Source organism: Rousettus aegyptiacus, unplaced genomic scaffold (assembly GCF_014176215.1).
Source record: "Rousettus aegyptiacus isolate mRouAeg1 unplaced genomic scaffold, mRouAeg1.p scaffold_m13_p_3, whole genome shotgun sequence".
Classification (NCBI taxonomy): domain Eukaryota; kingdom Metazoa; phylum Chordata; class Mammalia; order Chiroptera; family Pteropodidae; genus Rousettus; species Rousettus aegyptiacus.
In genome coordinates, this window is record NW_023416306.1 from 18,123,524 (window position 1) to 18,139,232 (window position 15,709).

At 37.0% G+C, this 15,709-nt stretch overlaps 1 protein-coding gene across 4 annotated transcripts in view; it reads left to right on the plus strand.

The window, feature by feature from the left end:
• Positions 1-4,582: 4,582 nt before the first annotated feature.
• Positions 4,583-15,709, plus strand: part of PTBP3 (polypyrimidine tract binding protein 3) — an 85,595-nt gene continuing 74,468 nt past the window's right edge. For 2 of the 4 annotated variants that reach the window (XM_016126336.2, XM_016126337.2), the window contains exons 1-2: positions 4,626-4,739; positions 7,673-7,706. In XM_016126336.2, the coding sequence (XP_015981822.1) occupies positions 4,732-4,739; positions 7,673-7,706 (42 nt within the window). In that variant the 5' untranslated portion in view covers positions 4,626-4,731. Of the gene's footprint in view, positions 4,740-7,672; positions 7,707-15,709 lie in introns of all 4 variants that reach the window. The other 2 variants (XM_016126348.2, XM_016126345.2) reach the window with 2 other exon arrangements.

Consider the following 15,709-nt stretch of genomic DNA (forward strand, 5'->3'; position numbering starts at 1 on the left):
TGGTTAGTGAATAGGATTCTTTCTTTGTGGGAGTGAGGGTTTCAGCTTGAAATTAAGTAGAACCGAATATACTCAAGCATATCTGAAGAGATGTGAAGACCTCTATTTCCAAAAGATATACTTCTAAGTAGGGTCCAGGAAACTCCTAGGTGAGAACACACCCTCAGAGCAGAGAGTGGGAGGCACCAGTTTTAAGGACAAAAGCTCAGTGCTTATGGGGACTAATGTAGTGATTATCACTCAGATTGTTCTCTGTCCTTGTTCCCCAGTCTCATGCCTAAATCCTAAAGGATGTCGTAAGTGAAAATGGAAAGAGCTGTTTTATTAAAAGCTTTGAGGATGTGGTTCCATAGTGTAGTGGTTAGCATGTCTTCTTTACACACAGAAGGTCCTGGGTTTGTGCACCAGTGGAGCCACGGTTCATGGTCTACAGCCATGCCACCCTAATAAGCCCGATGTCTGATCTTGTGAAGCTAAGCAGGGTTGGGCCTGGTAAGTACTTGGATAGGAGACCATAAATAATAATAAATAATTAAAAATAAATAAATAAATAAATAAAAAGCTTTGAGAGGCACTGGGATCTAGATATAGTTGGACAAAAAGATGGGGTCAAAGCATTCTCTCCTTCAGAAAAGTGCTCCAGAAAATCCAGAAAATTGACCTGGGCTGGCAACTCCTACTACAGGACAGTGACAGGAGACAGCATATTCAGTGCAAACATTGGAGTCTTCTGAACCAGGAACTGGACATGTTAGGAGTCGCACAGAGATGATTATATTAGGGCCACGCACAGGATGAGGGGAATAAACATGACTCATGGTGGTGAAGAGGTCAGTGAGTACGTAGGAGATGCTTTCAAGCCTCCTCCTCAAATAATTGGGAAGGACTTTGAAGGAAGGCTCATTATTCAACCGAATGGGCAGAGTCTGTCAGACTCAGTGTGTGTCAGCTATTGTAACCTAGTTTGATTTACCAAGGTGATGTGACCTGAAAAATAGGAATTATAATCCCACACATTTTTCTTAAGATTTTTGTTATTGCTTAACTATTAAACAAATAACAAGTATTAAGGGAACACTACAAGATTTTTTGTTTTATTTTGACATACTTACAGATTCATAGAAAGCTTAAAAAGTAGTGCAAAGAGGTCCTGTGTACTCTTCATCCAGTTTCCCCCAGTAAGATGGTAATATCTTAATAATTATAAAACAGGAACTTGACATTGGTACAATCTACAAATCTTATTCAGATCTTGCCAGTTTTACATGCACTTATGTGTATCTAAAGCTCTATGCAATTTTATCATGTGCAGAACCCCATCATCAAATACAGAACTGTTCCATTACTACAAACATCCCCCTTGCTACTCTGTTAAAGTCACACCAATCCCCTTCTCTCTCCATTCCCTCCCACCTGATTCCTAACCCCCAGAAACCACTTACCTGTTATCCCTCTCTATAATTTTGTCCTTTTGAGAATGTTATATAAATGGAATCATGCAGTCTGTAATCCTTTGAGTTTAGCTTTTTTCACCCAGTCTAATTTCAGATGTTTCTGTTTTAGGGAATACAGGTTAATGATTATGATTTTATATTTGTCAAGAGATAAAATGATATCAAAATGTCCACCTCTCAGAGTGACCTAATGACTGGTCTTATTTCTGTCTTATATTGGCATTTTTGTATTACTTTTATATCTTAACAAGTCTTACCTGTAAACACGAGAAGAATAATGTTGGTTAAATATCAACTACCACTACATACTGGAATGCCTTAAGGCAAATATTCAAAGGTTATTATTTTGTCCAAACATAGTAATAGTTAGTGGAGGGTATCTCTTATCAGATGAAGGTATTTCAGGGGAATTTCTTAGACAAATTAGAACAAAAATACAAGAAAGGTAAAATGTTAGAAAATTTATAAATTATTATAACTGCCTTACATTTCAAAAGTACAGAGCAATTAGCAAATAGAGAATGTATTTTCCTCTTCACCAACAAGTAGTAGTATACATACAGAACATAAAACTCTCATGCCACACCAGGTCACATGGGTGATGTCTGATCATTCCAAATACTTAGAAACTTGCTGAGATTATAGAAGGCCATGGCTTTTCCATGCCATATGGACTCTGGGAAAGCTAGGATTCTAAAAGTAGTCCTAACCTAAGTTCCATCCTATTTACTGTTTTTGAATCAGAGGGACTTGCAAACCTATGGAGCTCAATCCATGAGAAGTCTTTTGAATTTATGACCAAGAAGTAGGGGAAAGGAAAAGGTTTCACCTTTTCTGATGTGAGCTGTTCTCTTACATTAGGCTTCTGTTAAAACTGGACATTAAGTGGTTAGGAAATGTCACACATTTTGTTTACTTTAGTCAGGTACACTGTCTTTACACTGGTGACTTTTCAGAGTTATTGTTGGTGATATTGATGGAATTTCAGACAAACTTCACATTTATTTTTAACATCGAAATTTATTAAGCTATCTTAAGGCATGGGGCTAAAACAACTCTGTTTTTTAAATAAAGTGTAAATTGTACACCTTTTTGGGAAACATTTTGGCAATATTTGAAAAATATTGGAAACGCTTATACTCTTCATTCTGCAATTCTACTTCTAGAAATCTATTCCTCAGATGTAATTGTGTGCAAAAATGTTCATGGGTACATAATGTCCTTTGTGACACTGTTAGTTATTTTAAATAATTAGAAGCAATGCAAATTTCCAATTTGTAAAACATTAATTTATGGTACATGAAATTATGAAATATCATGCCGTATTAAAAAGAATTAAGTAGATGGAAGTACTGATGTGGAAAAAATCTCCAAAATCTTCAAATGAAAAAAGCAAATAAAAAATAGTGAAGGTTTAGAAGGATGCACACAGAATTGTTACAATGGCTATCATGGGTAGGGTTAATCTGTGAAGAAAAATAATTATAACTTTTTAACATTTAATATTGTTGGAATTTTCTAAAATGAGCATGATTGCATTATCTGCGTAGTTAAAAAAAAGATTATGAAAATTTCATCAATAGAATATATCCACCAAACAACAGCAAGACAATATCAGCTACTTATCTTGCTGATACTTTTAACATCTGTTTGGCAATGCAGGGTGGCGATATTTACAACTGCAACTTAACATTTGGATTTAACATATAAAATATATTTGACCTTTTGGAAAGAGGGATTGAGGTTAGATACAATACTTTAAAAATGGCCTCCCCAAATGAGATACTTGAGCTATTTGAAAATTGTTTTTGTCCAATAAATAAATATAAATTGAACGAACATGGAATCCATTCCATCGTGAAAGCTGGAACCTGATTTCCTTGGGTACGTACCCCTGCAGCGCTTGGGCATATAGCAAACTCTCAATAAATATTGAATGAATGATGAATGAATAGACGATTTAAATCTTTTTAGCAGCACCCACTTATTTAAAAGCAGCCTATTAGCAAGGATATATATCTCTTGTTACTTGAGCAGCTTTTCAAATGAGGAGGCAGAGAGAGAAGCCCTTTCTACTCTGGAGATAAGAATTTGGTTGAGGATAGTGTTTAGTGACTCATATTTTGATGATTTGTGAGTTGAAAGATAATTAAATTTCAGAACAAGACGGAATACAAAAGGCAAAAAAGTGAGTTTGCCACTATTATAGCCATACAATTTTGCGCAAACCAGAGAGATAAGGGCTCCTGTGGCTGTGAAACTGTGGGCAAGTTACCATATCCGTGTCTAAATTTTTATCTGAAAAACGGCAATCACTCCCTCGTAAGTTTTCTTTCTTTCTTTTTTTTTTTTTTACATAGAGGAAAGTGAAAACTTTTACAAAATTCTGGCATTATAGTGGCCATCCCATACTGTATAATAAATGTTTCATATAAAGTCAATCTCAGACTGTCTGGTCTAAAAGCCCTCGAAGACTAAAATACAAATGTTCTCAAGTTCGGGGCAGGGTCTTCCATCTTAAACCAAACCTATGGAGAGGCGCGATTCCCAGTCGACTCCCAGCACCGCGAGTTCTTCCCCGCCGGGGTCCCGAGCATCGACTTCCTCGAAATGCAGGGCCCGGGACTCCGGGGGACGACAGCCCGCGCCTGGCCTCTGTGCTTGGGGCCGAGCCACCGATAGCCTCGCCCATCCAAAGCAAATTCGGCCGTGGTGCTGCGGTCCTCGCGGGACACTCTTACCTCCTCTCCGGAGTCAGATCCCAACGTTTTTACCGCCAGTAGAGGAAAGTGTGCAAGCCAGGCAGACCTCGGTGCAGAAGCCCGAAGGCCAGCGAATCCTGCGGGAAGGCGGGAGCCGCAGCGAAGCGGCAAGCACAGACGCGCGCTCCCGTGAACGCGGGAGGGAGACGCGCGCGCAGCACGCGCGGGGACAAGCGGCCAGGAAGCGGGGTCTTAGGCAGAGCGCCGGACGAGGGCGCCCTGGAGCCGAACCGGAGGCCGGCTGGGGGCGGGGCCAAGGGAGGGCGTCGACGCCGAGGGGCGGGGTGAGGCGAGGCGGGGACGCGCTTGCGGAGTGGGGAAGGCGGGGGCGCGGCGGTGGCGGGAGCGTCCCTGGTCTCCGCCCCTGTTTCCCACTCTCCTACCTCCGACCGTCCGGGGCTCCGGAGCGGCGCCGCTTGCCCGTCCCCCGGAGCCGCCCTGCCGCCGCCGCCCCCTCCCTCCGCTCGCGGTGAGCCCGTCAGTCCCCGCACTGTGTGCGCTCCTCCGTCTGGGCCATGGATGGGTAAGTGTTCGCGGCGCGGCGGCCGCGCGGGGCTGCGTTTTGCCCCGCTTCCTTTGGGCTCTCGTCCGGACGTGCCGAGGCCGGGGAGCCCAAGAGCCGGGCGCGGCGCCGGTGGCCAGAGGAGCGGCCCCGGCCGAGCCCGACGGTGCGGCTTCCGGGTGACTCCTAGGGGAGCCAGAATCGCGGAGGGGCGGTCCCCCACGAGGCGCCCCCATAATATCCGCTCCCTCACACTCTCGCACCGGGAAGTGGAGGAAAGCCCGGTGCAGCCGCTGGGGGACGGGGGCCGCCTTCGGCGTCCAGAGTCTGGGGAGCCCGGCCCGGCCTCCCTACACTTCCTCTCAGAAAATGGTGCGCGGCGATGGGGGAGGCGGAGGCGGCGCTCGGGGCGGGCGTCCTTCGGCTTGGGGAGTTGCTGTTTACCGGGGTGAGGTGGGGCGAACACTGGATTTTCCCCTGGCGGGGAGGCGAGTAGCCGCCGAGAGGCGGATGGCGAGTGCACGCGTCGGTACACGTCTGGGCGGCGATCTGGTGCCGAAGCCAGGGCCCCACGCGGGGGTCTCGGCGTGCCAGGGAACCGGCCGAGGTCTCCGGACTTGTGCTCCGAGCTGTGTTAACGATTTCTGTCTACCAGGCGTCTGGTCTTAGTGACCCTGGACGTTCTCCCCCACCCCAAGCCCCACCCTCAAGAAACTTCGTGAATTTCCTGCCATGCATGTAAAATATCGAGTAAGTGCAATTTTTGGAGAGCCTTCAGGCGTTCTAAAAGTTAATGAGGCCCGTGATCAAAATAAAAAGATTTAGAATCACCTATATAAATATTTCTCTTGGGGACCCAGGGGTATGGGTTAGGACCTAACAGATATTTTAGTGATTAAGGAAACAACTAGATTAAGATCTAAGTGAGTTAATTGAAAGTCGTAGCATAAGTACATCAAGAGTTTTTTAACAAAAATCTCCAGCTCTCTTACAACTTGCAGGTCCACTTTATTTATTCCCATTATGCATTTGAGGTTCTGTTTGGCCTTTTACTTGCTTTTGATGACAAGATTTTTGTAAACCTTTTGGTGGTAGAATACGTAGAACTAGCTTGAACAGGAAAAGCCGTTTACATGTTGCCATATAGTTGATGATTGTTGTCATGCTGTGTAAAGATGATGGAACCTTCCAACAATTTTTCCCTTCATTAGACTTTATTCTAGTTTCATTATTAAGTGTATTTCATATAGTGGATTAATTCATTTGAATGCGGATTGCACACTATTTACAGACATTAGACAAAGTTCAGTTTTATATCTCATTTATGGTTGTGATATTTTTTAAAGTATTTTTTATTTAATCGAAACTTTTTATTGTTTAATTGAAGCTTCTCTGAGAACATTGTCGACAACTCATTTACACCACCTTATTCAATTACACTTTCTATGTGTGCAAAATTTTGCTATTTTAATTCATGTAATTACACCACTATTTCAGTTAGGAAGGCTGTGAAATTAGTATTTCATTACGTGTAGTGAATTGTGGTGAGACAGTTTGACTTGAGATATGGAAGCAGGTTAGCTTTTGTATTGAAAATTTTATAGTGATAATAAAGAGTATTCCTGGGTTATGCATCTTGGCTGTTAAATTCTCGGACAGCATGAAGTGCAAACTTACTCTTTTGGACAATGTTGTAAAAAGAACTCTTCACTCTAAAGTTACTAATGAGTTTAATGATTTAAATATGTGGGGCAATAAGATCCTGGAAGGTAAGTTCATTTGGGAGTTCAAGTAGGTGCATGATTTACTCTTTGCAACAGGACCAATACCATAGTATATTACACAGGCTTATTTTTATGCACAAACATCAGTTATTTATCATGTTTAATTTTCAGACAAACGAATTTCAAATTTCAGAAGTCTAGAAGGAAATATAACAAATGTACATGGTTATTGTTTAAAACAGTTAAATTTGCATCATTAAACAGTGCGGAGTCATAAATTTATTTACTTTTATTAAGCAATGATGACATTATAGGTTATTAACAATATATAGAATTTAGTTACAGTTTTCTTTTAGGAGTTACGGAGACTGACTTAATTGAAGACAGTTTCTTTGGGGTTAGAAGAGATGGGTTTTTGTTCAGCAGAACTTTATAGGGGTTTTTACACCTTGGTGTTAAGGAATGTGGTTTTGAACATAGTGAATTTTGGCTTTCAGGAGGCTAATTAAATTACTTCATTTTCCCACAGCCTGAAAAAGGTCCTTTTTTTTTTTTAATTTTTATTTTTGATAGTCGAAAAACAACAAACCACCAGTCATCATATTTTTCTAGTTCCTACTCAAATCCCAACTGTCATGTGTGTATTTGTTCATTTCCTCCTGAGATAATTTATACTTAAACAGTTTTGATGTGGTAGAATTTTTTTAAAAAACAAATCTTTGAAAATTTCGATGTTAGAAATTTGATGTACTCTGAGAGACTATCTTAGCTATATTTTGGTGAGATGTTTTGGGTAGTAGATGCAAATTTGCAAGATACCTTCTATTTCTATAAAATCTACTCACTGGTCTTGTTTCATTTATAACTTGTTAAAAGTGATGTAAGAGAATGAACTTTGGTGATTTTAAGTTTTGGTCTGGATTTGTCGAAAAGAGGTAAATGGATAAACATACTTACTAATTTTATTGAATCACAACTATATTTTTCTAAATACTAAAATAAAATGTATTAGTTGTTTCTTACTGCTGTTAAAGCTTTGCTTTATACTTTGCTGTTGCTAGGCTGTCCGCATCACTTTTCTTTGTATTAACCTTTCACAACTCATCACATTCTTATTTTTATTATTTGTTATAATGCTTTTTCTTTTTTTCTTTAATCTTATTATCTGTCTTTTAAAAACTTGATCTCTAACTTTGTTTTCCATTTTCTCTTTTTACTTTTTCCATACAGTGTTGTTACAGATCTTATAGCAGTCGGTTTAAAGGTAGGAATCTTTTACTATCCTTTCATTAGCACTTTTAAATCTTAGTTTTGGCATTATTTTTCCAGTGGGAAATCATCTCACCTATTCATAAAATTATCTGTTTTACTGTATGATGATAATCTTTTGTTTTTATTTAATTCCAAAATAAGGGCTTCTGTAGCTAATTTTGGATTTTACATATTTATAAAGAGGGACTACAGTGTTATTTTGTATGTCTAAAATGTGAACAAAAAGTTTAGCCCAAAGTTTCACTTGAGCTATCGTGGTATATGTTTGTTTATTTTGTTTGAGCAGTTAAATGTAACCTAGGTTTTGATTTATTTTCCTATCATGTCCTTTCTTATATCTTCTCTAGGTGTGCTTATGAGTAATTAAATTATAATAGCAGCTGAAGTTTCTTCCATTCCTACTATGTGCCAGCTGCTTTACATGTGTTTTCACTAATTATTATAAGTTTTTCAAGGTAGGTATTAATAGTTCCAATTTAGAGATGAAAAAATTAGGTTCAGAAATTTGTGTTTAAGGTTTGGTGCACCAGAATTCAAACCCATATTTTCCTGGTTCCAAAGCCTGAATTCCCCCCCCCTCCCCCTTTATACCTAGTTGCCAGTAATGAGGGTTCTGTCTAAAAGGTGAACAGCAGGAGAGCTGGATAATTAATATTTCAGAGTAATGATGTGTCTAAGTCATTTCAGTTTTATCAAAGTCTTCTCATTTACTGGATCCTAAAATATAAACCAAGTAAACAATGTTCATCAATATGAGGCTTTTAAAATATAAATGGGTGTTTTAAGGTTTTCTTTAGCAATTTGGTATTTGAAATAGCTGAGTTGAGAACCTAGTTCTAGAGGCCACTTACAGTTCAGATCACTGTAGAAAATAGAAAGACTTTGTGTTTTTATTATAGGTATTAAAATACATAAATGCAAAGTTATACAACTTGTTATCTTTCGTCTGTCTCGCTAGCCATCTCAACACTTCTGCATTTGCACTTACTGGGTCTGATGGTGGCATTCATATTCTTAAAACGCCTTTAAAAATAAGCATAAACACAGCATAAAGCATTTGAGATTAACAGTAGTAGTATGTCCAAGATGGGCATAAGTGGGAACTACTGCTTAAACTGTCTTTTGAAGTTGGTAGCATTAGCTTGCTTTGGCAAATTTTGAGCATACTTTATGAGCTGGAAATAAATGGTGGGATATAGTTTTGTTGTTGTTTGTGGTAAATAACTTAAGTGAGTTTCTGATTTGGCAAGGATTACTCAGATTAGAAACTGCAAGAAGGGATATTGAAAGTGAATTTTGGTTTGGTCTCATCAGAAATGTAATTTGTGATTCTAGAATTTATCTAGGGGAAAAATGAATATATGAGACATTTAAAAAATGTAACATTTTGGAGGTGAAGAATTATCCTTGAAGGGTTTTCCTATTTTCTTGTTGGGGAAAAATGTAACTTGATAAATAAGAGGTAGATTAGACACAGGAATGGGATTGAATATATGATTTGGATTTCTGACTACTTTTTCTGTAGCAAGGACTTTAAAAATAAAGATCAGATCCTACTTTGAAGAAAAGATAAGATGATTAGTTGATTCAATAGGCAATCTATGTTTTTATAGACTTAAATGCTGGATATGTCTGTAAAATTATTCATTATATGGAGAGATTTCTCAAAAGATGTTTTACTTCCTTCTTGAATCCCATCTGAGGAAGTTACCAAGTAATAGGCCAGTAAGGCTTATATTTCATCTTGATTGTAAACCAAAATTAGCGAATTTAAAGAAGTCCTTCAAGAATTTCAGTTACTTATCTTCTGTTTGCTGTCTGAATGTGATGATACAACAGATAGTTTTAGCCAATGGCAAAACTGGATTTCACATTATGTTCCCTAAATTACTTTCCTGGGTTCAGAAAAAGTATGAATTTCTTCTTCAAAGAATTGAAAATGTGAAATCTATTATTTTAGAAAAAGAAAATAATTGTTTTTAGAGGTTAGTGATTTGCTAGAATGTGTCACGAAGGCAGGGATTTTTGTTATTTCTTCACTACTTTATTTCCAGCATTTGGGACATGATAAGATCTCCAGGATACCTGATGAACAAAGGAACACCAAATTGTCACACAGCTGGTTAGGTGACAAACTTATACTGGAACCTCAACTTTCTAATTTTGCTAATGTTTCTTCTATTAGATATGTACCATGGTGAGAGAGAATTAAATTCTTTTTTTAGGTTGGAATTTTCTTGAAGACAGGTAAACATTTTCAGTCACTTTAGGGCCATATTTGAGATGTACTTATACCTACTTTTATACCTTGGGTGTTTTATGGTATGTTCAGGGTATCAATTTTTAAGGCTTCTCTATATTAGGCAAGGAAATTAAGAAAATTAGTTTTGGTGCTTCTCATGAAATACCTATTTCCTAATATGTCATATTTTGAAATGCTTTTAGAAACAGTGAGAAATAATTGCTATCCTTAATTTTCATTTCTTTTAAATGAAGAACCAGACAGGTGATTATGACTGACGTTTCAAGAACTTTATTACACCAGATAAATCAGTGGCAGCGTTGCGAGTAACTTAGCTTTTTGTGTATGTCCCTAAGTGTATTTTATATTTCCAGCTTACACTTTAATTATTATTAGCTACTTTATCTGAAACTCACATGTTTCTTACATTCTTGGTTATTTTCTCAAAATATAGTAGTTATTAAAACATGATTTTTTTAAATGATAATCTTCCATATTAAACATGGTTTAGTATCTTTCTGGGTTATCTTCCTCTTTTAAATGATTAGATTAATATAGAAAAACACAGGTGTTTAGGAAGGACCGTAATTGGCTTCTAATAATTACCATGCCTAGAACTATATAGGAAAGAACAATACAGCATATTTAAATTAATTTTGAAGATGAATTTTCTGTTTGCTTGACCAGGGATTAGCAGAGTATAGCCTGTGGGCCAAATCCAACTTGCCACCTGTTTTTGTAAATAGTTTTACGGGAACACAGCCATACTCATTCATTTTCATAGTGTATGCCTCCTTTCACTATACAATGACAGTTGAGTAGTTGTAGCAGAGACCATATGACCACACAGCCTAAAATATTTACTTCTGGACCTTTACAGAAAAGTTTGCCTACTGCCGTGCTTGAACTATAGAATATATAGAAAGCCTTTACTGGAAATGTTTTTTCTCTTAAACTGAGTTGTAATTTACAGAGCGAAATGCACAAGTCTTGTGGATGCAGTATAGTACATTTTGGCAGATGTATCCACCTGTGTTTCCTAGTCCCTGAATCAAGACAATAACATCATTCCAAATGTTCCCTGTTGCTTTTTTCCAGACCCAATCTAGTAACTATTCTGATTTCTGTCACCATAGATTAACTTTACCTGTTTTTAAACTTCATATAAATGAAATAAAGGATAGTAAATCTTCACTTAATGTCATCAGTAGGTCCTTGGAAACTATGACTTTAAGTAAAACGACATATAACAAAACTAATTTTACCATAGACTATTGATATAAACAAGAATTAAGTTCTTAAGCATATTTCTGATCACAAAAACATCACCAGACTTTTAAATAAAGACCTAAAACACTTCTAATATTAAACATTGGAATAGATGTTTACATAAACTTAAGGAATACATACATATACTTAAGAAAGATTAATAAAAACACGTGAGATAATTATTTTCCAACCTGTTTATTTCAGTTCAGGGTCTTGGATGGCTGGAGCCTCTTCCCACAGCTCAGGACTCAAGGCAGGAACCAGCTGTGGATAGAATGCCCTTCCATTGAGGGTGTATCACACACTCACACTCACACACACTAGGACAGTGTAGACACACCAGTTCACCTCATATGCACAACTTTGGAATGTGGAAGGCAACTGTATTTTCCGGAGAAAACTCATACAGGCATGGGGAGAAAGAACAAACTCTACACAGACAGACAGTAGCCCCAGGTGGGAATTGACTTTTTCCCTCCTCATCAATGTCATAATGAAACAGCATTGAATGGAGCAAAGTTATTTGAGGACATGCTGTGGTCATACTTCATGTATGTAGTATGTGCTCTTGGATATCTTACTTCTTTTACTCAGCAAAATGACTTTTAGATTCATCCATATTGCTTGTATCAGTTGTTTGTTCTTTTTTGGTTTTGAGAGTATTTCACTGTGTGAATAAAATATATCACAAGATTTAAAAATCCATTCTCTTTTTGGACATTTAAGTCTTTGCAGATTTAGCCTGTTATGAATAAAACTACTATAATCATTTGTGTATGCCTTTGGGTAGATGTATATTTCATTCTATACCATGCTTAGGAGTAGCATTGGATATGTGTATGTTTAACTCTGTGAGAAACTGTCAAACTGTTATTGCAAAATGTTGTACCACTTTAAATTCTGAGCTGCTTTGTATTAGAGTTCAGGTTCCCTTATCCTTGACAGCACTTGGTATTGCCAGTCTACTTTTAGCCATTCTGGTGGGTGTAACTAGAATGACTAGTGGTATCTCATTATAGTTTTAGTTCGCATTGACCTGTTTTGAATCCTCTTATGTGTCTGTACCCTTTCATGTGATTATTAGCCATTAACTTATCTTTTATGAATGTTTGTTAAGTCTTTTGCCTATTTTAGAGTAGGTTTCTTGTAGACAACATACAGTTAGGTCTTTTTTTTCAACCCACTCTGACACTCTCTGTCTTTTAGTTGGTATATGTAGGCCATACATACTTAAAGGGATGATTAAATCAAGTAGTATATGTCCTCCAACTTTATCATTCTTTATCAAAATTGTTTCAATTATGCTATGTCATTTGAATTTTATTTAGAAATTTTAGCTTGTCAGTTTCTACAAGAGAAGCTGGTAACCTGGGATTGCATAGATCGTTTTTAGGGATAATTGACATTTCAATCATATTGAGTCTTCTGTGAAATGAATATCTCAATTTTTTAGGTCTTCAATTACTTTTAGTGCTGTTTTGTAGTATTTGGTGTATAAGTTTTGCATATGTATTTTAAATGTATCCTTTTTTGTAAACATAAATGGTATTTTTCTTGTCAATATATAGAAATGGTTTGTGTGTCGACTTTGTAACTTAAAACATTACTATGTTATTTTTAAAATTTTTTCTTAGGATTTTTTTTTTTACACACATGATCATGTCATCTGTGAATATAGTTTTATTTCTTCTTTTCCGATCTGGACGACTTTTTTTTTCTTAACAAAATTTAGGACATCCAGTATAATGTTGATAGAAGTGACAACATCCTTGCCTCATTCCTGCTCTGAAGGGAAAGCAGTCAGTCTGTTAGCTGTGTGTTTTTCTTAGATGCCTTTTTCAGGTTGAGAAAATTCTTTTCTATTTCTCGTTTGCTGTTTTGGTAACATGAATGGATTGTTGATTTTAGATCTTTCAAGGCATTTGTACATTTCAGCTGAGTTATGGGCATAAGTTAATATTTAGTTATCTTTGTAATTTCTCTTGGATATGTAATTATTTACATGTTTTCAGTACTCTGATATTGGTAATTCATGTTTTCTTTCCTGATTGGCCTAGCTAGAGGCTTTCAGTATATCTGATCTTTTTCAAAAGCCAGTTTGGGGTTTTATTTTTTGTATTGGTTGACTCTTCTATTTTATAAATTTCACTGATATTTTCTTCCTTTTGTTTATATTGCGTTTAATTTGTTTTACTTGGGATTTTTTTTGGGGGGGGGCGGGCGGGTAGCAGCCTAAACCAACATTTATTAATTATTGTTAAGATTAATCTCACATTTTCTGTGTGTTAGGAATCTGGGCATGGCACAGCTGGGTCCTCTGGCTCTGGAGCTCTCACTAGGCTGTTATCAAAGTATTAGTAGGTGCTGCAGTCATCTTCTGGGGAAGAAATCTGCTTCCACCTTCACTTACCTGCTTGTTCTCAGGAGTCAGTTCCTCCTAGGTTATTGAGCTGTAGACCTCACTTCCTCACTGGTTGTTGTCTAGAAGCTGCCCTCAATTCCTTGTCATCTTGGTCTCTTCATAGAGCAGCTTGCTTCAGCAACTTGCTGTTACCAAGTACCCAAGAAAAAATAAAGTAAAATTTAGGCAGAAGTCAGTCCTTTGCAACCTAATCTCAGAAGTAGTATCCAGTCACTTTTGGCTCTATTCTGTTGTTAGAGGCAAGTCACTAGGTGCAGCCCACATTTAAGGGGGAGGAGTTACACCTGGGTGCGAAGTACTGGCTGTAGAGATCATTAGGGACCATGCTAGAAGTCTGCTTACCAGAAGAGAAATTGCTGAGTGGTAGGGGTAATGCATATTTCAGATTTACTAGATAGTTCCAGATTACTACTTAGTAGTGTATGAGAGTTAGTATTGCTACAAATTTGCACCAGCACTTAGTATTTTGCCTTAGGATAATCATTGAATGCTATAAATCTACCTCTAAGCATAGCTTTAGCTGCATCCCCAAAGAGTAATTTTTTTCTATTCATTTTTATTCTATTATGATATAATAGAAGTTTAAATGAGTATACAAATTCCTTAAAAGACAGAAACTATCAAATAACCAAACTGACATAATTTGGAAAGGATTTCTTCCTTTTAGAAAAGAGTTTGTGTGAAATTAGTTTTATTTCTACCTTAAACGTTAAGTAGAATTCATCAGTGTAGCTTTTTGTGGGTGCATTTTTTTGTGGGAAGGTTTTTAATTATGAATTCAGTTTTTTAAAAATAGATAATGCACAGTTCAGATTTTTCATTTCTTTCACTGCATCCCACAAATTTTGATATGCTAGGTTTTTATTTTCACTTAGTTCAAAGTACTTTCTACTCTTCCTATAATTTCTCTTTTGACCCATGATTTAAGTATGTGGTTTAATTTCTAAATATTTTGGGATTTTCCAAATATCTTTGTTACTGTTTTTTTTTTTTTCTTAAATACTACTTGGATCAGAGAACATACTTTATATTATTTCAGTTTTTTACATTTCCTAAGACTTGTTTTAAGGTCAAGCGTATGGCCTGTCTTTATGAATGTTCTATATATACTTGAAAAGAATGTATAGTTTATTTTTGGAGGGGATGTAGGGTTGTATAAATGTCAATAGGATAAGCTGATTAAAAATTTAAGTCCTCTGTATCCTGAAAATTTAAGTCTTCCATATCCTTAGTAGTTTTCTTTCTATTTGTTCTGTTAATTACTGAAAGAAAAGAGGAATAGTGAAATTTCCATCTATAATTGTGGATTTGTTATTTCTCTTTGTAATTCTGTCAGCTTTTGCTTTATGTATTGTAAAAGTCGGTTATTAGATTTTTTTTTTTTCGTTTGCAGTGTGCATCTTTGCCTCTAGTGGTAGTTGCAGTTCTGAAGCCCACTCTCTCTGATACTAGTATAGTTGTTCCAGCTTTCTTATTAGTATTTATATGGTATATCTTTCTTGTTCTTTTCTTTTAATCTGTGAGATAGGTTAAAGAATGGATGTGCCAAAGGAACAACAAATAGCAAGTCGTAGGTTTTAATCTGTTTGAAGAATTAGGATTCAAAACAGTGGCTTCTTTTGCTTTCTCTTTGCTCACTCTGATAAAAGTGAGCTGCTATGTTGTGAGCTACCTTATGGAGAGGCCCATATACAGAGCAAATACTGCCAGCAACCACTTGAGTAAGCTGGAAGCGGATCCTCCATTTCCTCTATTTAGCCTTGAGGGGATTCTAGCCTGTTAGAAACTCTGAGCCAGAGGCCCTAGCTAAATCATGCCCAGGTTCCTGACTCACAGAAATTGAATTCAAAAAAATACTTGGTTTTTTTTCAGCTGCTAAATTTCAGGGTAATTTGTTATGCATCCATACATAACTAAATCAACTACTAAGGTCTAAGTGGTGAATAAATATGGAAAAAATAAATAATAAAATACCTTATTAATATCCAAGTAAGATTATGTAAGTCCAGATACCTTTTGGTTGTAAATTACTAGGCATGTGACTTTTTTATGTGACCACATT